Source organism: Takifugu rubripes, chromosome 12 (assembly GCF_901000725.2).
Source record: "Takifugu rubripes chromosome 12, fTakRub1.2, whole genome shotgun sequence".
NCBI classification, from domain to species: domain Eukaryota; kingdom Metazoa; phylum Chordata; class Actinopteri; order Tetraodontiformes; family Tetraodontidae; genus Takifugu; species Takifugu rubripes.
Genome location: NC_042296.1, coordinates 5240069 through 5263437, shown reverse-complemented (window position 1 = coordinate 5263437; position 23369 = coordinate 5240069). Strand labels below are relative to the sequence as shown.

Genomic DNA, 23369 nt, shown 5'->3' with positions numbered 1-23369 from the left:
TTTTGTTTCTCAATAAAAATTCATAAACGAATCACTTTTTTGTATTATTTCATATGATTTAACAGTTAAGTTAACAAAAAATGTGTGTACATAAGTAAAAAAATTGTAACTCTGAATTGTAACTCAAATTTGCTATATTTTACATACCAACTCAGTTTAGCAAACAAGGAATTCCTTTACCTGCAATCATTTTATAACTACTGCAGGGGTCACTAGTGGGTGACCAACACCGTATCAATACAGTGCCGACACAGTTTGTGTAGTGTGTCAATACACTCCTTGAGGTATCATCGTCCCATCACTAGTGTCCCATTAAAGACCACGCAGGCAGATTTCAAGAGGTGTAGATTTTATTTATAGAAGTAATAACTGTACAGAATGCTTTATTTTTGACCCATTACAAAGAGTCAGTATAATTCACTCCACTCATCAATGATGCTGCAAAGCTTTTTGTGCAAATAAAGATGGGCTTTCCACTAAAAAGGCATGGGCCAAAGTTTAAATGAATGAAAGCAATTTTAAAGATGCTGACATTGCACAAAATCTACTCCAGTGTATCATCCACAGCCCTAAAAGTGGTTTGCAGATTATTAAATAGTGAAGATTTGACAGGTGACGGCACAAGTAGCAACAACCACACAAATAAATAGAAAAAAAAATGCGTCGCTGATCTGTACTAGTTGGTAGATAGTTGCACGTAAATGACACGAGAACCTTTTTCTGTATCTTTTTCAAACACAGCTTTGCAAAAGTGCCTTAAAAACCATGTCTTTCCCAAATATAGCTACAGATTATCTACCAACATGGTGTAAATCGGTTGTTAAGAACAGAGTTAGCATCTACACATTGATTTTATTTTTCTGAAGAGCTTTTACATCACAACAGGAACAAGAATCAGAAAAAAACCTGCAGTGCTTAATTCTACCTCTGAGAGGCGCTGTCACTCAAGCCAACTATTTACAAATGCAGCTGAATTACACTAGATTGTGTCATCCTGGGGAGCTTAATACATCTTAGAAAAATACTCTGGAATAAAGCTAACATAAGAGATTTGAAGTGATTTTTGTGTCTTTTTTTTTTTTTGCATAAATGTGAAAGAAGGCCATCACTGGCTAAGGCTTTTGGAGAAAAGACAAGAGTCCCTCAGTAACGTCAGTCCTGGCTGTGGTCAATATCATCCCCCATCACCATGATGCAGTACTTTCAAAACAGTGTTTCGATCGTATCCGCCGTCACTCTTGTTGCTAAAATGGGAAGATGAGAGGATGTTAGACACGATGACATCAACAGAGCGCAGTTACAGGAAGACACATAATGAGTTTTCAGGCCTAAATAATCGAGTTACTGGGACGAGATCACAAGATTCTGGTTATGGCCAACTGAAGCACATGCTTGTGCTCTTATGTTGTACAAAGAAACAGGCCTTGAAAGGCAACGTTGGACCCCTTCACTGTACAAGATTGTGCAGAAGTTAGCGTTCTGCTTTCTCATTTCTTCAAGTCAGCTGAAGCTTGTTATTGATTTGCCTCGTCACTGGATCATGGCTTTAACACTCAGCGGGCTGAAACACACTGATGCAGAAAATGATTTCTGCTTGGATAACGATTGAAAACTGGTGCTTACTTGTTGTTTCTGGAGACGTCATCGCTCTCGCACGTTGCCTCCCTGCATTTTCATCAATCTCACAGCCCTTTGTCGAGTAGATCAGGCGTGTTGGTGAAGAACCGATGCACCCTTGACTTGGTTTTCTGGCTACTGGTGGTGGGACTTTTTCAGACTTCAACCCGCCATTGGAGATGACCTTTGACTGATCAGACAACTGCATCAGCTCAGCCGCTAAACTTTGCTTCAGGCTTGCCTGAGCCTCTGGAGAAGAGGAAGCGGAAGTCTCTATGACAACCTTTTTTGTGCTCCTGGAGAAGATAAAGCTGGCAGTAGAGGCGGGGGACTTATGCAAGTCATAGCCTTCAGGCAATTTCAGGGACAGAAAACTCTGTTCACCAGCACAGCCCTGAGCGGATGGTCTCACACCCAGCAGGGATGGAAGACCATCTCTTAGAGACATTGCGGCTGTTTTCATACGTATGGCTTCTTGTAATCGCATGGAAGGAGCGCTAAGCTGCACAGTAGATGTTTTTCCTGATAGTGGTGGAGATTTTACAGAGAGAGACTTGCGGATGGGCTTTTGTGGGGTGCTCTGTGGTCCAGGGATGGCAACTTGGTAATTTTCTGTAACTGCATCTCCCTGGGCTGTTGACTTGTCCTCTGAAGGGGCAATTATCTGCTCTTCAGTCATGCTAACTGTCCTGAGACGAACCATCTGAAGCAGGGAGGGGGTGACAAGAGGGATATTAGCATCTTCTTTGGGAATAGGTGCACTCTTGTGGCGGCAAAGAAGGTCCTTACTCCTAGTATCCCAATTTGATACACCGGGCTGCCTTCGGAAGTTAACCCCATGGGTTAAATTCTCTGCTGGCAGCGGGGGTGCTAGTGGGGCATTACCTGAAATTTGGGAACTCAAAGGAGTCTCAGAAGGAGCCTGATTTTCATATTGCTGACAGTCGGGCACAGAACTGGGTGGAACTGAAGCAGATCCTAGGTTCTCTGGTTTTATAACAGGTGTAAAATCCACAGATGGAGGTGGAGCTCTGTCAGAAACAGACATGTTTTGGAGACATGTTGAAGAAATGTCATTCCCAACATCACCTTCCAAACATGTCAGGGCATCCCCTGGTCTGACATCAGCTATGCTTTCTGGAACAACAGCGGGGAGATCTGGAATGTTGTCATGGATGGTTCTCTCAGCCTCAATTGAGCCCTGAAGTGTCTGCCCAGAATCTGTTGGTTCTGTTGAGCCTGAGATAGAATAATCCATCATATCTGTCACCCTGTCAGTCATGAAGGGTGGAGGAGGAGGTGGAGGAAAATCCACCTCATCTCCCCCATCAAAAACCGACTCCCCTTCCAAAGGAGGTGGAGGAGGTGGCCAGGAGGAATCTGCAACATGGACATCCTCTTGTACATCTGACAGTTTGGCTTGTGGTGGTGATGCTGATGGAGGTGGTGTCTGTCTTGATGGAGGAGGTGAAGGTGGATTCACTGGGGGAGGAGCAGGCGATGGTGTGACCAGGGTAGGAGGCACTTTGCTCGATGCAGCCTCACTCTTGTCCATCCCATTTTGGCTGTATGCCTGGGCCTCAGCTGGGGTAATGACATCTACTGCAACACCCCCGCTTATTTCTTGCTTTGTTCCATCTGCTGGAGGCTCTGTTGACATCACATCTTCTCTCCTCCATGCAATATTGGGTTTTTTCATTACAGGTGGGGGACCTTTTTTCGGACCGATCTGTGGACTCACCCGTTCTTTAATTATATTGCTACTTCCCTGTCCCTGTGTCTGAACACTTGCTTCCACCTTCTCTTCAGTTGTTGGAAATTCTGTCTTTTCTAGCTCCTTGTGATAACCTTCAGGATCGGTTGTTGTTCGTGTCACGTTAAGTTCTGTCAGCTGCGTTGAGACACATGAGGCAGCGGATATTGGTTTATTGACCGAAACCTGCGTCTGTTCTTTGTTTTTGGTCTGGGTTCCAGCCGGTTTTACCGCAATATCCAGTGTCTTTGCTGGTTTCTGCGGTGCTCTGCTGAGATTTGGGCCGGGTCCACAGAGGAGGTCAAAACAGCGCCTGCTGTGAGTCCAAACCTCTGGTGGAGGAGGACATGGTGCTTTTACTTTTGGAGGGGATGGGATGTCCAGTAGTTCTTTGACGTCAATCAAAGATGAAGAAATGGTATTTGCAGAGATCTCTGTGGCAGCAGTAGTTGGTTGTAATCCTTTTGGAGGCAAGCTGGGACTACATCTGGCAACATCTTGATTTAATGGTTCTGAGATACTAGACGATAAAGATGTCAGCGAGGAGGAAGGAGAATCCGCTGAGGATGAGGCTCGAGAGACTGATCTCTCTGGTTTGGCTGGTTTCTTATTCTGTTTGTCAGGGGAAGCCGGGGAGATCCCTTTTGGAGAAAGCGTTGGTGTGCCACTCTGACTGGAATATCCACTGGAAGGAGAAATGGTGCGTTCAAATTTACCCTCTTCTGGGAGCATTTTCTGTGGCGAAGAGTTGTTAGATTGGGTTGCTCTTCCTCCCTCATTACAAGAGGATGGGGTGGGGCTCACAGGACTGGAAGAAGCATCTACATGGCTGGACCCATTGGAGTTTGTTTGGATTGTACCGCTGCCTCGAGAGACCCTTTCAATTTTATTGTTTGTTTCAATACTGTGTATTCCATTGGCTACCTCTCCAGACCCAGTACCACTCACCACTGTTCTTTCCACCAGAATTCGTCCATTACTCCTGATCTTGTTATTGTGCAGAGAATTTGTTCTCCGGGGAGGTGCTGGTGGCTGCTTATTCTTCATAACTGACAGACTCCTTGCAAAATTCAGTTTGGACTTTTCATCTTCTGCAGTAGCCATGGACCCAGAAAGACCAGACTCAGATCCTTGATCTGTAACACTTCTACTACAAGAGCTATGGCTGCTTACCATGCTTAAAGAGCTATGGAGAGTAACAGGGTCTTGGTTTCCAGTACTTTGCCCCCTATGGCCTTCCTGCCCATTTTGGTGCTTTTTCAATGAGTTATCCCCAGGTGTGACACCTGGTGCCACACCTGGGGATAATGGGGAGGAGTTTGAAAAAAGGGTCTTTGAAGACTCTGACTTGCTCCAGTTTGACTCTGAAATGGACGTTGTTGAATCCTGGGAATTGTCAGTTTGGGACCCTTCAGCCTCTGACCTTCTAGACAACAAAGGGCTGATTGATGAGTCTCTGGATGTCAGGCTGGTTTTGCTTACAGTATGGACACTGCTGCTATATTTTATACCATTTCCAAATGGTCGGCTGCTGCTCCGATCAATTTCTATTACTTCGATTGAGGCTGGCAAGACAGCATTTGGAATTATTGTTGACAGGTAGGCAGCCTGAGGAGATATGGACATCACTGGACCCTAGGTCAAACAGAAAAACAAGGGTTTCAAAGGCAAAGCCAAAAAGATGGTAAGCAATGAGATTCATAATGTCCAAAAACAAGGAACTGATTTACTTGAGGTTCCTGAAGGAAGCTAAACAACATTGAAGTAGATAAGGAGGAAGACGAAGACATGCCAGGTACAGCAAGAGATTTGGGTCTCAGGTTTAGGTGGTTGAAATGGGACCCGAAACCAGACTGGTCCGAAGAGTGATCGTCGTGGTACATTTCTCCCATGTGTTTTCTCAGCAGCTGTTCATCTTTGGTTGCCTGCTTTGGTACAAATGAGGATATCGAGCATGAAAGATTCTCAAACTGTTTATGGATATTTAGAATTATGGATATATGAATCGTTTCTGCAGAGCTCCTTACCTCCAGTGATGAGAGGTGGACCCTGGCTCCCCCTTTCTTTGCTACTGGATTCTCGCCATCAATCTCAGTAATAACAACACCTGAGTGGCTGTTTGTGAGTGGTTCATCTTGATTGTGGTGCTGAGCTTTTTGAAAGCTTCTGTGCAGTGCTGGAAACAGGAAAAATGTCTTTATATATTTACCATGAAGGACACATGATACCGTATCTATGGCTTTAGGATGACGTTTGGATATACCGAGTTCTTTCTGAACTTGGTTGGGAATGCCCATGATGGTGGTCCTCCTGTTCCTCTTCTTGCTCTTGTCTAACCTTTTAACTGAATTCAGCGGCTTGAAGGTCGACCCTGAGGGACAAAGAAGAAATCACAATCACGGAGCAGGGAGGAAATCTAAAACACAGATTCTGAAGCCCAGCAAACATTCCGGTGTGGTTGCCTCTGCTGCCGTCTTGTGATGCTTAAGAATGCATGAGCCATAAAAAAAGTGCGTGCCTGTGTTCCTTTTTCTTTTATTGCACACCAAATCTGCGAAACCACCAAGCAGCTGAATATGGGACGAGTGTGCAAAATGAGTCACTCTTGACCACTCATAAAACTGCAAATGCCAAAGGACAAAAGCTCAAAATGCATTCACGGACAGATTGTAACTATGATGAGCTCCTATTTTCAGAAGACTGATGAGATACGGATGCTTCCTTTCCATGTCTTTCCTCCAGTCTACTCGTTTACCTTGGCGGGTGAGCACAGGCCTGGCGGAGACTATGGCGGTATCAGTATTCCCAGTGATGGACCTTGACTCCGGAGAGCAAACTCCGTCATTTGAGCTGATATCTTGCTCCGGACGTGGAGTATCTCCAGACTATAAGGGACACACACATACAAACACACACAGGGGGTTTTAATGCCATAGAATACTTGGCTACGTAGGAAGGTAATGCTTCAAAAAAATAGGTCATTCCCATATAACTTACAACAACACTGTCATCATCGGGGAAATTCAGTCCATTCTTGTTTTCTATCAACCACGAAGAACACATCACAAGTTAAATATAGCTCATCTATTACTGCGTCTTCTGTAGTTTGATATCTGACCTTCTTGCTGTTGTATCTTGAGTCCCTCCTGGGCCTCAGAGTGCAGGTCCTCCAGGTATTGAGGCCTGCTACCTTCAATAAAAACATTCTCCTGGTAGTGCTGCGATGCTGTGTAGTGCACGGCCAACCTCTTCTGGTTCTCAGCCCCCTTCAGCCCAGCTGTAATGGGAAAAGCATTGGGGAAAATGAGAGGCTGTGGCGGACACATTTGGGTGTATCTCACACCCAGGTGATGCATGGGGTGATGGGCGTGGTTAGCCCTTGATTGGATGCACTGTCCAACGCGCCATTCAGAGTTGGTCTGCTGGTTGCAGAATAAAGACGTCTAAACCACCTGCTCTGTCCGAGTCGTTCCTCGTCCTGCCACAAGGCCAACTCAAATGTCCATTTTCTCTTAATTAGTTCCATTCTTTCATTGCCAGTCTTTACTTATGCTTAACCCCGCCAAGGTGACATCACCACTCAACAGATGTTCCTTTGCCATTTATCAGCTTCACGTCCATCCTCCACACCTTCACCCAGCATGCTCGTGATTTGCTCTGTGCACCTGTGACCAGCAAAATCTCCTGAGATGAGCCATTTGGTGGGCAGACATCCCAGGCTCAGCAGACTCACCGCACTAAGCACTAATCTGCAGAATCTCTCTCTCTCTGACTCTACAGTGGATTGGATAAGCTGGATTGTCTGTATTTAAAGATGCCGCTGCCACCCCCCCTTCCAGTGTGAGAACTGTGGTGAGTGTAAACGAAACCAGTGCAGAAGGACATGAAGAAGAAGAAGAAGTTGTAATGTAGCAGATTATGTTTTACAGAGTGGATAGATGTTTCTCATCACATTATCTGGTTCGTTAACACTGTGCCACTGTAGACATACTGTACAGGCCTGAGTGTAAGCTACCCGCCTCTCTCTTGCCACATTGGCACATCTGAGCTAGCACAGGTACAATGGCCTCACCTGTGTGGAACTGTGGGAAAATCGTGGGTCAACTTGAGCTTGGTCGGGCCTGCCTGATGCAATCCAGGAAGCTGACACAAATATCTTTACGCAGCACTGAGCAAAATGCTCAGATTTCAGGTGTAGTCTTAATTAACTGGTAAAGCAGCCACGGATGAGATTCCGACAGACCCCGTGGGAGGTTTGGGGCTTTTGGTCGATTTAGACGATTGTCAAGGAAGCCAGATAAGCTTTTCATCTCATTAGAGAAGACCCCCGTAAATTGCTTTGACCGCTAATTACTGCATGCCACAGTGACCCACACAAAATCAGCGATTTAGGATCCATTTTTGCACCAAGGCAAATATATTTTACGGGCTGGTCAACCGTAAATGTAAACTTTTACAGGTATTTTTGGTGCATTTAGCACCGTCTGCAGCCTAAAGTCAAGGCTGCAGCCCGATACGCTCCTCAATGCGAGTCAGAACTCACCCTTCTTTTTGAAGACGGACAGCAGAGAGTGGAAGCTCTTCAAGTAGACCACCATCCCTACAGCAACGCCATGGCACATACATCAAAAATCAAACTACAGATAAAGCAACAGTCCACGATGATAAAAATCCAACTTTCGAGAGTAAAAATAACTGTATGGTGGTACTTCTCTTTGAGAAATGCACAACAAGGAGAGCAAAAGCAGGCTGGATGCCTCTGCAGGGACAAGTGCACAATAAGCTCTGCTTCCAGCCAGGCAGCCTGCACCAGCTGCCTTATCCCTGAGTCTGATACCCTCACTCCCTCCCCCCTGCTCTCTCCCTCTCTCTATTGCTTAATTCGTGCTCTATTGTCAAATGAAGACCTCCTCATCACCACCAGCAAACCGGCTGTCAAAATTTGGCAATCAGGGATTCACCCACACCCCCATTTTTGTTGAGTGCAGACCAACACGTGCGGCTGCGTGCACACATAATGCACTTAAGTGTGTCAAGCTTAACTCTTTCTAAGTCTTCCTTGAGGACAGTTGAGATCCAAAAGAAGTGAAACATGAAAACTGGTGAGGGCTTATACAGAAGATAAGCGTTGGCTTCAGAACTGAGGGCAGTTTGTTGAATGTAGCCCTCAACTCTATTTCTGATGCTGTCATTTCCTTAATGAAAGCCCTCAGCAGCCATCTGACACTCTTGTGTCCTCATTTCAGGACGTCTTGGGTGATAGTTTGACAGCAGAGGTTGGGTCCTCGCAGTGAAAAAACAAAAATGCCACTTCACGGCCTTTCTAGCTCTGGTGTCATCTCTCCTGCTCCATGCCCTTTACATCTTTCTATTCCTCTGTCCCCCAACACACACACACACACACACACACACACACACACACAGATTCACAAAGGTTTGAGTTATAAATAGCTGTACAGGCCCAACATTACAGCTTCTGTGTGTGTGTGTGAGGCGGTGACGAGTCTCTGATTGCATGCTAATGTTTCCTGACAAGCTGCAGAGGGGATGAAATACAACACCAACTTGTTTAATATATTCCCTAAATAAATACAATATGATGCTTCTCCTGCAGGGAGCCAGGATTATTTCCCTGCTAAAGAAGCACCACTGGTTCTCATGAGTTCTAATCTGGTGCTGACTCCTCCTGGGCCACAGGGCAAATACCCTCAAATACCCTCATCCTTTAATTACAGAAATGAATGGAATCCCCCTCAACAATTTACAGTCAAATCAGTGTATATGACATTTGTTTTAGAGGTGAAGGAGAGCAGTTTTAAACATGGGAGTCCAGCCAAAGGATTAATCCTGCATGTGGCCCAACCTGCCCAGCTCTTCACTTAATGGTACCTCGCTCCACAAAGTTCCTTTCCATCTGTCAACAATCATCTTTGGTTTTTCTCTTTCACTTATTTTCCATTTCACCCAAAACATCTGATGAAACTAATCCCGTTTATATGAATCATTAAAATGTGGCTCTACAGGTTCCAAATGGCCTTTCTCTAAAATAAATCCACTCAACATCCCAGTCCCCTCATGGAAAACCGATAATAAAAGAGCCAAGTTTGGGGATCTGTGGGCCAGCCTATACAACCCCCCTGTTGTTAACCAGGACCCCTCATATCAATATTCATTAGAGGGCCTAAAGAGACACCATCTGGTCTTGGGGGAGAGGGCAGAGGGGAGCGACGCGCTTGAAAAGCTTTTGATCACACAACCACACCATTCCACCAGAGAAGCAAAATACCCCCCCCCCCAACATGGTAACTTTGTGCTAATGTGCATTTCCAAAAGATTAAAATTCCTGGCTGCTAATTGGACCTGTGGCCTTGCTTAAATATCGAATTCATTGTGCTGAGATAACATCATAAAGCAACTGTACCAAATGGCTGAGTTATTTAGGTGGACCAGGACCCACAGTTAACAAAAAGAGGCCCGTTGGAGTGTCAAAGGACAAAGAGCACACGCGCCAATGAAGAACTTCACAAAACTGATTTATTACTTTCTTTAGGTGGAATCAGACAGAGCACATTTTAATGTGGTTTCCTATTAGGTTAATATGGGAGCATCAATTAATCTCTCTCATTAGGATCTGTCTTCTCTGTCTTTATTGGTTCTCAGTTGATGGGCTTCTTGTCCTGTCCTCCCAGTTCCTGCCTCTGTAATTAAACCTCATGTGTCTCACCTGTCCCCACTTATTCCAGTGTATTTAAACCCTCCCTCTTCTACCCTCCTATGCCACACAGCTTTTTGGAACAGTGTTGTGGCTTTTCCTTGTGTCCTGTTAGATGGCCTGTGTTTAAATCATTGGGTTTGAATGTGGATTTCTTTCTGTTATGGACTTGTTTGCTGATTTTGACAGGTGTCTGGTACTAATCTCAAAATCTGGAGTCCTGTTTATTTGACATCTCTATGTTATAGTCCCAAAAGCAAGACTAGAGTGGAACTTTTTAAAAGCCTACCATAACAAGTTACTCCACTAGAGAGCGCTGCAGAGATCAGTATGTGAGGGTGGGCCCACCGATCAACATACAAACAGGCTTAATTATACTGATGCCAGAGGGACAAGCAGCTAAATGTGATATATAACTTAGAGGAATTACCAAACCCAGACTCTGCTGCTATTCTGTTCATATACAAACTTATTGTAAATTAGCTGTTATATCCATTAGCTCATCTGTCCTCAGCTCAACCTCTGGCCAGAAGACAGGAAAAACAATTGGAATGTTAAAAACGAAGCAATTATTTGTTCGAAACCCAGAATCTAGTTCCCTGAGACAGTTTGATATCAATGCCTGGTCATGCAAAAGTACATTAAGATGCATTTAAACACAACAGCCTGCGTGACCATGGCGATATTCTGGGCTCTTTTCCATCCCAGGAGGAGCAGGTAGTAAAGATGCCAGAGTACTGGAAAGAAAAAAGGTCGACATGTGATGAAACCTTCATCTTACTCGACACACCCATGAACACACACACACACACACACACACAGTCACCAAGACTTTTGCTGTTCCCCTGATTTGTATTCCAGGGCCTCTCTGGTGGGCCTGATTTATGGAACCCCCCTTGTTGTATTAAGGAAGAGTGTTGCTAACATGCATCCAGGGCAATATTTCATGCACTGTGTTATGATAATATCTGGCACCGCACCCGGTGAGCGAAACACGAACTGTTAGATTAGAATAATTTGCTTTTGTTTCCCAACCAAATGGAGAGAAGGCCAACGGGCTCCCTCAAGGCATGGTGGGATGACGAGTGTGACAAAGGGGAGGACATAAATCACCGGACGCTCTTTCGTCACATCTCATGATTGGACTGAATTTCTGATTTCCTGTGGGGGGCTTAGAGAGCAAGTAGGATAAAAAGGGAAGAGAGGTAGCAGTTAGAACAGACATCAAACGGAGGACAAAGAGGGGAAAAGTAGGACGAGACAGGGAGGAAAGATGGTGGTTGGTTTGTGCGCAGAGTTTTGGGTTTATACAGAAGGTGAAGGTGCTAGTGATGATCCATTAAATGTTGGGGTGGACGGAACTGCTGGAGGTCAGTGGAGCCAACAGTCACCAGAACCCAAAGCTGTGCTCACTCGTCGGGGAAACAGGCAACCATTTTAATTCTATGAACAGCATTTATGGGCTACAACAGGCGCACTCAGAGATGAAGGTTGGGGCTTCTTGGTTAATGTCCCGTGCATTAATTCGGACGTCTCCTTTTGCCACAGTGAGATGAGATGCTCCTGTCAGGCTGGTGTCTGTCACACACACCCACAGGAGTTCTCAGGAGACCTCTGCTGTGTTGCAAATTAGAGAAGCACCAGTTAGACATTGGTAACTGGTAACAAATGCAAATTTTTGCATCGTAAAGTGAGTTTTACTCAATATTCATCCACCTGGCGTCCGTTAACTGCCACATATTCCCGATATGGAGCCAATCAGAGGTAAACCACGTTTACCTGGATGTCACAGAGGTGCACTTCAATGACCAGATTACTGCCGCCATGTTGGAAAGCTCCACTGGATCGGTTCTCCTGAGCCACGTGCTGCCACGCCGCGGTAACTTCTGCATTCTGACGCCGATCGCACTTGCGGACACGTCTGCAGAGACTTCGCCGCTGCAACACCCAGCGGGGGTGAATAGCAGCACCTGTCACTCCTTTACGCGTTATCCTCCTGTGCCTCGATCCTTCTTCTTCAAGCTTTCCCTTCCTGATAAGGGGATTTTGGGTAATTTCCCTCAAGGTGGGCGAGAGTTTATTTTCCCTCCTTGTCACTTCAAATTAAAAGCTTTTGGTGAGCCAAACTGAGCACTCTGTAAACAAAGATAAAGATGTGAATGGCTTAGAGCGGGGACACAGTGGGCCCTCTGTTTGCTGCGATCTTCCACAGCTCAGAAGCAAGATAATAAATCTATTTGTTGCCAAATTGCCGTGGGAGTGAGTTTAGGAGTCCCCCGGGTCACCCTGGAAAATTAGAGGGTACGAAGAGAACCAAAGGCCTCCAGACAAACCGCCATGAGAGCTGGGTACCAGTGTAACGCTGCCGCAAAAAGGGCCTCAAATTATTTCGTGCACGTTTCGAGGACGGGCGCCAGGAACCTGAAATAAACCCCAGTAAGGGAACATCAGCCTGCACTTCAGACAAAGCGTTCCATGAAGGTGGGTTATTGGGTAACAGCTGGAATGAGGGAAAAGTGCTGTGCTGCAGGTTATTTGAGGGTATGTTCCAGACGTGCCAAATGGTCTTGTTTAGTATGATTGATGGGTTGATGAGAGGCCCACAGGTTGACCTCACAGAGGAACAGGACAGGACAGGAGCAAGGCCTTCAAGACTGTCATTTCTTAACTAGCTGGTTTTAAATACAGCAGGTTGTTATTTACCAGGGGAGGTTCGGTGTTACTCAGTTAGAATAAGCTTTAAGCAGCCTTTGCTGGCTCTGACCACTCAAGTATCACACTGATAATCCTAATTTATTGGAAATCTTTTATATTATTCCACGTCACCCAACGTGACCGTTTTACAGCTGCTATAATGGCATCAAATGACCCATTCTGGTTTTAGTCTCATGAATCAAAACACACACAGCAGCATTTGACTTTTTCGACCCCCCTAAAATGTCATTTACATCATTTCGTGCTCTCCTTCTAATTCGTGGAGTTTGTAAAGACGTCCAGACATTCCTTCCCGGAGACAATCACCCCTTGTTCTTTGCTGTACATGGCCTCTCTGTCCACTATAATGGATTTAAACTTTGTGCGATGAAATGCTGACTCACGGGAAATGGATATCGAAGCCTTGTAACGACCTGAAATACAACACTGGGCCTTTCTGCCACTGAGGAAACAGCCAGGCTCCTCCTGAGGTGAGGGGCAAGCAGGCAGATCGACAGCCTTAAGTGAATTTGATGATGTGTCATCTGAATCACACGGAACACATTAGCCCTGAACTGATGAACCCTGTTTTCATCGCACGTGTAACAAACAGACAAACATACTTAAATAAATTAACGGAGAAATATGCAGACGCCTTTATTTTGGCCTCCTGTTCAAAGGAAGCATCTCATTCTGCTAATCTGGGGAGCAGAAACTCCCACCCTCATCCCATTATACACGGCCAACAAACTAATCCCCACGCTGGTAAACAAGTCCAGACCATTTTGACACATTTGTTGTGAAAAAGCACAGAAAACGTGCTGGGAAGCCGCATTCTGAGATGCTCGTAATGGACCTGAAAAAGTCTCGTGCGAACAGTTTGACGCATCCACGCCAGAGAGAAGAACATCAGACAAAACTAGATCTGGGGCTATATAATGACCCCTGAATAATGACCTTTCAGATGGAAAGCTGCAAAATGGATGCTGTGCATGTGTCGACAGTCCAGCCTGCTCCAGCGATGATGCAGGAAACATGCTTGACCCAATACAGAATCATCTGAACACCCTGTCTCCATGACGATACAGTGACGGTGCAGCGTTCCATTCAGCAAGCAAGATGCCTTGACCTCGTAGTTAAGGCCCGGAGTTCGGACACGAGATGCTGTGGTTTTGGGACAGATCCTGAGACAATTGTTGAGAGTCTGGAGCTGAAATCCTGAAATTCTGAGCCACATTTAGCAGCAGGGAATGAAGACTGACCATAATTACACGCTGCCATACAGGGAGAGGATGGAAGAGGAGAAACCCTCCGGCACAACAGGACAAGAGGTCACAGGTGAAAAAATGATGGCCACAATTAAAGCCAAGAGGAACAGGGCACCTTTAAGACAACTGCTGTGAACAGATACATTAGATAACTGACAGAGAGTGAAGGAAAGGAACAGAGATGCTGATTCACTGAAGGGAATGAGGATTTCTGTGTGTTTCTACAGATATCAGCATACGTAGCAGCCAGGAAGAGCAACAGGACATAAAAGAGCGAGATGGGAGTAGGAGGGGTAGAGAGCACGGTTGGAAAATCATCTTTTTATCCTACTGTGTTGCCTGGTCTCTCTGCGGGGAATCAGAGGCGCGCAGTAAATGAAGATCTTCAAAGGAGAACCAAGGCGAGAGCATCTTAGCCCAGCTTACAGAAATCAAAAGGCTTAGACGAGCCTTAGCCAGCGGGATAATGGAATATGGAAAATCACACCCTTCACAAGACAAGCCGTTACCAATACTGCAGGAAAAATCTGCTGTCGGCCTCGTCCCTGAATTATGCATGACCCTGAACAACGTGCTGTCTTTTTTCCTTCCCACCTTTAGCGTGAGTTTTAAAAATGTCTCATCCGATTCCTTAATTCTCTCACCAGTTGCAGTTGTTAGTTTTACTCGGTGGGTGATTTTGATGCTGTGGTTTAAAACGAGGAGGGTGACATCAATGTGTGTGCGTGACTCCCTGCAGAATCTGAGCTCACGTGGAGCTAAGATCAGCCGCTGGAGCCTCCACATCTCCGGTTAGCATCATCGCTAACAAATTTTATGCAAATATTCAAGGGTCCCTCAATGACCTTGAACAAGAAAACTGCAGGTAATTAACCTCCTTGTGTGACATCCAGTTGATTCATAACTACATTTTCAGCGACGAGCCAAGGACACTGGTGAGGTTTTCTGGTTTTGGAACCTTGCCATAACGCTTATTGGAAGAGCACAGACAGGGGTCCAGTTCACCGAGTTTGTGCGCTCCTGTAGCTACACAGACACATTTTCTGCGCATGTTGCTCGCGAATCGACAACGTGGACGCAACTTTGAGGGCCGCTGCGTTCCGGAGGCAAAGCTTCCACCCTAACAGCTCCTCGGTCGGGCTCAATTCTGGCATTTTTGTGGCACCAAAGTAGCCAAATAAAAGTGACTAAAAATAAAGGAATTTGGAAGAAAGAGAAGTTGTTGGTTTGCGTGCTGGATGGCTGCCCATGCGTAAGGAGATTGTCTGGAATGCAGGAATGCATTCACACCCCGAGTGGCTGAATAAACTCCCCGTGAACGTGGCAGAGGAACAGAAAACGGCGCGCCGACCCATCGACCACCCTTAGAGAAGATTCGACTGAAACATCTTTCGCAGAACCAGCTTCATTATGTTGAACGCACACATAAACAATACAACAGAAGGCTGTTGATGAGCAGCATTCAAGTGCAACTCTGGCAATTTGGTTGGAAACCATGGCAACCAAGGTTTGTGGTGGACGCCAAATGCATCTGCATCAGTTCTTTGAAGGAAAAAAGGAGGAGGAAAGATGTAAAACACATGTTGAATCTAAGAACCTTTGTTTAGAGCTCTGTTTTAAATTTTCAAACAGGTCAAAATGGAGAAGATGTGAGTGGATGTCAAAAGTTGTTTATTAAGTGCTGTTAAAAACCATCATAATCACGAGCAAACATAGTTTAAGGGCTCGAGCTGGTTCCAGTTAGCTTTCTGTCAACATGAAAATAGAAGCGATGCACGGAGGAAGAGGTCATTTGTGCACGAGGCGCCGCCTGAGAAAGAGAAACCGTCAACACTCACAGAGAGATTATCAGGGAATCTCTCTGTGTCTGCGTTAAACCTGTTTGCCTGGTGCTTTTTGTCGCTCCGGGGACTTTTAACAGAGACGATGATCACCGTGAGACAGACCACACCGCAGGTCACAACACATGCAATTACAAAGCAGTTCAAAAGGACACATGTGGGTAAAACTGTCTTAAAAGGACATTTCTAGGGAGTCCTGTCCCTCTGCAGCAAATACAACGTGCAGGCTTGCATATAATAGCTGAATAAGTAGGATTCATCAACACAAATTCCTGTTTCCTTCAGCACTAAAATTATCCAGTGTTGTCCTCAAGGGTTTCTCTTACCTGTCTTCACTTTGTCTCGACGTCCAAACAGCCAGGAGCCTTTAGATTTTACCCTCTGTGAGCTGGTGGAGGAGCGCACAGGTGAGTTTTCCTCAGTCTGGACTTTCTTTTTAGCCTGTATGCTGTTCCCCATCTTGGGGCGATCCTGGGAGCCCCTAAAGGGGGTCTGACATCTCTTCGCCCTGCAACATTACATCAGCGTCCCTTCTGCGGCGTGGAAACGCACCCTGAGTCAGTGGCAGCTCGGCTTCTCCTGAATCCCTCCGGCCAGCTCCTGAGTTAAACCCTCGCAGCTGAAATCACCGACACACACGTGCAGATCTGAGCCGGAGAGGCGCTCAGATCGGTCCTGACACACTTCCAGTCCCGCAACAGCTGCTGGAGCAACATCAGCATCCAACGCTGACAAGCTCACTGCCAAGCATACGCGTGTGTGCGCGTGCGTGTGTACGTGTGTGTGTGCTCGAGTGCTTGTGTGTGTGAAAATGCCCCTCCCACCCCTCCCAGATCACTGAGCTCAAGAGCCAAGCCTTCACGCTGCTCAGCTGAGAATTTACAATGTTCAAAAGGAGGGAAATAAAAACACACCCACACAAACAGACACACACACACACACACACATACAAATGGTCCACATGATGTGCACACTTTTCACGCTTGGCTGACAATCTTGAGTTGCTGCTAATTTTTAATCAGTTGTCTTTTTTATTGCGAACATTTGTAAGCCAAGCTGACAGATGCCGTCACGGCCCGGCTGCGAAGGAGAAACAGATTCCTGTCCAACAGCAGATGGATAAACCACAAGGAGAGAAGGACTTACCACCACAATGCTCCACAATTCAGATAGTATTTACAGGTGTTGAGCGACTTTCACAAAAAAAGAAGAAGGAAAAGAAAACCAAAGAAGAAGACTCTGGAATTATCAATTCATGCTCAGCGGATGCCCCACAATGGTGATGGATTCTGACGATGCTCCCAGAGCCGGTGGATCAATATCAGTCGCACAGAACTGGGTCAGAAGGCACAAGAACACTGATTTATTACAGAGAACAGAGGAGGTGAGGGAGGAGAGAAGGATGATGAACGAACCGCATGCTCATGGTCATTGCGAACACATTCCCTCCCATCCTCCACCCCAACCTCTCATCTGTACAGATGATAAAAAGCAGATTTATTAACTGTGTCAGATGGAAGATTTTACAATTTTTATAGAAGCAGGTTTCTGGATGGAAATAGGAGTGTGATGGGGATTTCCTAACGTGTATATGGCTGCATTTCCATGACAGGAAGAGATCTGACAGATGTAAGAGGGTGAAATCACTCCTGCAGAGTGTAAACGGATCTCGAGGAGAGATGCTGCCTCTTCATGCAGCGGCACCAGCACCACACCCTGTATGTTCGTGCTGGTAGAGTACAGCTGTGCATGTGTGTGATGCTCTGTGCTCACCTTCTGGCTGCAACACAGCATGTCAAAAATGCCCCAGATACATTAAAATGGGGCGTAAACAGAGTGGTGTGCTGTTGATGAGGGGAATTTCAGTGGCTGCTGAATATTGATCAGGAGAGACAACCTGCAGGTTCAGTCTGTGTGTAATCTAGATTAGAGAGGATCTGAGGGCAGAGTGAGACTGCAGAAAGGATGTTAATGGATGCAATCCATAAAACATGTTTGCATTTTTACATTTAGCCTGCACGTTCGAAACAGCGCATTACTCCCACCTAGTGGCAGGAAGTGTAATAACAGTTTTGAAGGAATTTATTTTCTCTGACACCAGGTTGACCCCAGTGTGAGAAGTTTTAGAAGTTACAGTTTTACAATAAAATCAGCACAACCTCTTCACAAGCTTCAGGTGTGCACCATGTGACAAGGTTTTCCCTTGGTACTTGACTGTATAGTAATTATTCATCACATTTGGTGGCAGCCTGGGAGTCATAGTTCTTATTTTTTGTTGGTGGTGCAATCATCATGAGACACAAAGCCAGAAAAGGTCAATCAAATCGAACAGCCGTGAACGCGGGAGACCAAGGTCGACGGGTCATTTGGACATATATGGGCCAGAGTCATTTTACACCTTGTTGACTTTGTCATTTGAGCGAGGAGGCAGCTGGAACAGGTAAACAAAACTCAACAGGTGGATTACAACAACTTATGTAACTGGAAACACACAGTTAAGGGGAAATTGGTTGTATATCCATTTATATACAGACTCCCACTGCTTCAGTCCCACATTAATGTCTTCCAGCTGTCTCCCACCCCCCCACCCCCCACCAGCCACATCAAAACACACCATAGTCTGTAAAGAAATGTGGTACTTCTACATCCATAAACATTATCTCTGGGGGGAAGCTTCAGATGTAAACCCGTCCTACGATCATGCAACTTATGATTGTGCGTGTTATTAACCTGGCTTTTTGAAATATGTCGCAATGATGTGATGCAAATTGACTGGCATTAGCTGCAGAAAAGTCCTTGATTTTCCATGTCATCATGCTAGCATCTAGAGTTTCCAATGAGTACTCGGCCACAATGCGTACATCCTCACACTGAACATGACCGCAAACACTGTTTAGGCTTCACTCCATCACAATCAGACTCCATTGTATCACTGCCACAGCGTCTCAACGGCGTTGCCTGGGAGACGTTTACCTCCCCTCTGCGGCTTTAGCTCTACGGTGACAGGTGAGGGTTGGAAGTATTTGCTTACAGGCAGGTAAAATTACCTCACATTGATGTGTGTGTGTGTGTGTGTGGGGGGGGGGGCAGGGGGGGGTTGAATGATGTTGACAGAAAACGCTGCACAGTGGCATTAAACTTTCACACCCCTCCCTATGCGCTGCATACATTTCTTTACCTCCCGCTCACGACCTTCAGACCAAATTAAAGGGGCCCTGGCTCGTAATAGATATAAGACTGTTCTATCAGTTAAACAGCCTCTTTGCTGTTCCATCAGCCTGCCAGGTCTGTAATCTGCACCACACTTTATGAAGCACACACCCCCTGATGTGGCTGTGCAGGCAGGAAATCCTAACACGGGTTATAGTTGCGGCCCAATAACAAAATACACTCATAGGGGTGATGTCACGGATGCTGGAAAGAACGACTGCACACATGGATGCGCACAGGGAACGGCGCGAAATGACCTCACAGCTCAAACAGGCCGCGGCCAAAGAAGAGCTGTGCTGAACAAAGCAGCTACGTTGGAAAGGGGGGTTCACGCTGTGCCCGTGTGTGTGTTTGTGGAGGTGATGTAATGAGCGCCTCCGCTGGGCCGGCGCCGCCCTAAGCCGGGCAATATGCGGCCGACCCACCAACGCGGAATCACGCTGTGATACGGGGTTGCGTCGGGTCGTGCACAGCCCTGAGGATGTTCGCACACAACTGGGTTTAAACACACTGATTGCACAATAATAAGGGGTGAAGACAAACACGCCCAAAGGACTGCTGAAAAGAGGCTATTAAGTAATTTGAGAAGTAAATGAAAAACAGCAATATGCAGTCATGAGTGGGCAAAGAGAGCGACTGGCGTGTGTGCGTGTGCGTATGTATGTGTGTCATTAAGTTGCTCTAATTAAAGAAAAAGTGTGTGCACCCTCAGAGTCCTCTGAATGTTGAAAGGGCCTTTGTGATTCGCTGTAATCTCTCCTCTTCATCGCATAACTCTGGGAGCTAGCTGGCATCAACGCTGCCACACACACACACACACACACACACACACACACACACACACACACACACACACACACACACACACAAACAGATACTCTTGCACTTTGGTGTGTTGTTGTCTTGTGTGTTCCTTTCAAGGACACTTAGCTTACTTGGTGACTCTAAACTGCCAGCAGGGGGCGACAAGAGCAGATTTACTTTGAATACCGTCAACATGCTATCAGGTCGCTGCAGAAAACTAAATTTAATGTCTGATGATGGCGATTCGTGAGTGAACTGGTTGGTCCCATTTAGTGTTTTATACAGAATTTACAAAAAAATGATGGGGCGAAAGATAATTAGAGACCTTAGAATGGTACAACGGAGTAATTTATTTACCTGTCCCGCATTCAGCAATGATTATTTATACATTTGTTTCCTGCTGCTCATCACATTGACATTATACCCAATGTTTGTAACGACTGGCGACCTCTACCGATAAAAACAGATTGCAAGATTTAAAAAAAACAACACACCAAATCTTGACTAAATCAGAGAACAAAACAGCGAACAAAAGGAGAGACAAATAATATCAAAAGCAGAATATGGTCATAAGGGCGACGGAATGTTCCCACACATTTTTTTTGTACAGTCCTCATCCACATCCTTTGTTGGGAATTATTAGCCCTAGTTAGTCTTTGGGTTCAACACGGAGTCACTGTTGGCGATCCAGTGTTAATAGTTCGCAGAAGACATCATCAAAGGCTCTGGTTAGGCATAAAAAGTTCTGAAGTTCTGAAGGACAATAAATCTGCATTTCTCAGAGCTGTTGGACAGTTACTACAGTAACACAAAGATGGAGGGGAAAAGGGATGGCTTTAGGGGTGGAACAACCCCAGGAAACAGGGACTTTGGGTAATCTCTGTGCTGCCAACCAAGAAAACACATCAGTAAACACACGGAGGGATCAGACCTGCGCCGCTTCATGCACGCGTGTGCGTGAAACTCGTCTTAACATCACATCCCGAGTTGTCAGAAAAGCAAAGGTGCCAAAAATGTGGCTTCAACAGGTCGATATCTAAGCAGTTCGGAGTATGAGCACCTTATTTGACGTGTTGTGATTGCGATGAACGACTTCTACATCACAGACAGCAGCACCAGAGGAGTGCGTATCACATCGCACTGTGAAATCCAAGACGGCGGCCAAGCTTCAATTCTTGACAAGTCGGGGATGAATGTAAGAAATATTCGACTGTCAGTTTGTTACATTAAACATATTACTGAAAATTCCCTTCTGTTTGGACCTGCACCGCTAATATTTACATCTGTACAGCTGTTTTCCCTCAACTGAAAGCTCAGCATATCCTGAGTTAGCTTCTATATGCAAACCAGTCAATTAGCAGTTGCTAAAGGTATCCATGATTTGGGTCATATAAGATCGTTCTTAAAAATCACCTGACTTTCATTTTGGTTGTTTTGAAATGCTCAACAGAAGCAAAACACAGTCGCTGAATTAGAAACCACAAAACAATTAGCTAAACTATGCCAAAGGTCAACATGGGCAGTTATGACAGTCTGTGGGTTTCACAATCAGCTCAGCTATTCCTGAACATAAATAATCTGAAATTGGACACAAATGCCAAAACATTTCAATGAATGTTGCACGTTGCACTTAATTAGCGGTCAGAAAAACCTGAAATTGCAACGAAAAATGCTTTATTTAGCACAACCCTGAGTCAGCACCGCCACCACCAACAAGACTATTGGCTAGAAAACGCCCCAGATTTAAATTATATATATATTGACTCACCCACCTTTTGCATGTTCTCGGTTCTGAAGTCCCACTTTAGCATCCATCCCACCAACAACCACGTGCCTCAACCCGTTACTGATGCTCTTCTTTTTTCGGTTCCCCTTTAGCCAGCTGAACGCCTGCCCCAGGGAGCCTCCTGACTTCTTCTGCCCGCGCTGAGCCCTCGCCTCCCTGGCTAAGACCTCAGAGATGTCCCTGGGCACCAGGTCGCCTGTAGACCTCCTCCGGGACATCCTGGAGGATCTGGGTGCGACGCCTCAACCTGGACGAGCGTGTCCTCTGTCTGGAACGATGCTGACCTCGGTCAGAGTGTCTATTCTTCCTGTCTGTCTCCACCTGGGACAACAGTGAGACCAGCAGGAGTGAGGGAAAGGGTGAGATAGACAGATAGAAAAATGAGGCATTTGATACTGGAAATAGAAGCGAGGGAAACGCTACCATCTAAAATCTCCCTGGACCTCCACCCTGTCTTTGCATATACATGTACATGTGTCTGACATGTGGTTCACATCAGCAAAAATGTGTCCGAGTGCACGAGAGAAGAGAAAGAAGCTCGGGTCAGGTATTAGAAGTACAAAAGTACGCTTTCTGTTTGATCCAGACAGATGTGAGAACAGAGGTGGATGAATTCATGTCAGTTTAGCTTCACAAAATGTGTAAAAATCCCCGTAAAATGGTGCAACAGGACAAAGCTGGAAACTTACTCAGAGCGCGCTGTCCTCTCCTCCGCTCCCCTCTTCTCTCTCTGGCTGAGAACAGCTTTGCAGTGTGTGTGTGTGTGTGTGTGGGTATGTGTGTGTGTGTGTGTGTGTGTGTGTGTGTGTGTGTGTTTAATGCAGTGAATGAAGCTCCATGCTCGCTGGAGTCCCTCCCCCTCTATGAAAGCGAGCCTCTCCTCCCACCTCTGTTAGAAATTAGCCACACCAGTTCCAGCTTCCCTGGTTGTTTCTCCCAGCACTCCAGACGGCTGGGATCTAGAATTTACCTTCACTGCTTGAGTCCTCGGTAGTTCCCTACCCCGGTCTCCATTGTTCCTACCGTCCTTTACGGGGATCAGGTGCAGTCAGTCCAACCTCCCGCAGCAGAGCAACCTTTTGCCCTCCCAGCATGACCAGGACTTGAAATAGACCATTCACACCTTGGTCCAGCATGTCCATAATCAAAGCAAGCCTTCTCCTTGTTCTCTGAAGGCACAGGGGAGGTTTTTGGTTGAGCTCTGCTGAGCAATTCAGTGTTTAAAGAGGTGGAGATGGCCAGGAGCAAAAAAGAGGGAGTGGCTCTGGTGACCCAGACACCTGATATTCCTTCTTGAGGGTCAGGAAGTCACTGATGTCCGTTTGATTTTAAGACAAACTCAACCGTAACACGCTGTGCCACTAAAGTGTGTTACATAAGCCCGAGTGGCGAACAGACATGCTTATGTCACCATCCAGCAGGCGAGAAGACGCTCTTCAGAAGTGGGTGGAGAGCAAGAGCGTGTGTGTTGTGGGACTGGATTATTTGGGTCGAACATGGGGAGGACGCAGAAGGACAAAGAGGAAGGACGTTAGGAGGACTTCCCCAGAGTCCTACTCCCCTTGTTGCTCCTAGGTGCTCTGTGGGTCAACGTCCTCAATTAGATCCTCTGAGGACGCAACAAAATTACCCATCCGCCGGGAGTCACCTGGCTAATTCTGCTACTTGAAGAGGGCATGGCCCG

At 46.0% G+C, this 23369-nt stretch overlaps 1 protein-coding gene across 4 annotated transcripts; it reads right to left on the bottom strand.

The window, feature by feature from the left end:
- Positions 1–332: 332 nt before the first annotated feature.
- nhsl3 (NHS like 3) lies at positions 333–22486 on the bottom strand. Of its 4 annotated transcripts, none has more exons than XM_011609045.2 (10): positions 22375–22486; positions 21672–22006; positions 6489–6647; positions 6368–6411; positions 6126–6255; positions 5634–5741; positions 5398–5546; positions 5101–5298; positions 1624–5005; positions 333–1244 (listed from the first exon to the last, which is right to left on the bottom strand). In XM_011609045.2, the coding sequence occupies exons 2-10, from the start codon at positions 21901–21903 to the stop codon at positions 1204–1206; spliced, it is 4443 nt and encodes a 1480-aa protein (XP_011607347.2). In that variant the 5' UTR covers positions 21904–22006; positions 22375–22486; the 3' UTR covers positions 333–1203. The 4 variants fall into 4 exon arrangements, with proteins under 4 accessions (XP_011607347.2, XP_011607348.2, XP_011607349.2 ...); XM_011609046.2 differs by having other exon boundaries at positions 5101–5295; XM_011609047.2 differs by lacking the exons at positions 21672–22006; positions 22375–22486 and adding an exon at positions 16212–16637.
- Positions 22487–23369: the final 883 nt, after the last annotated feature.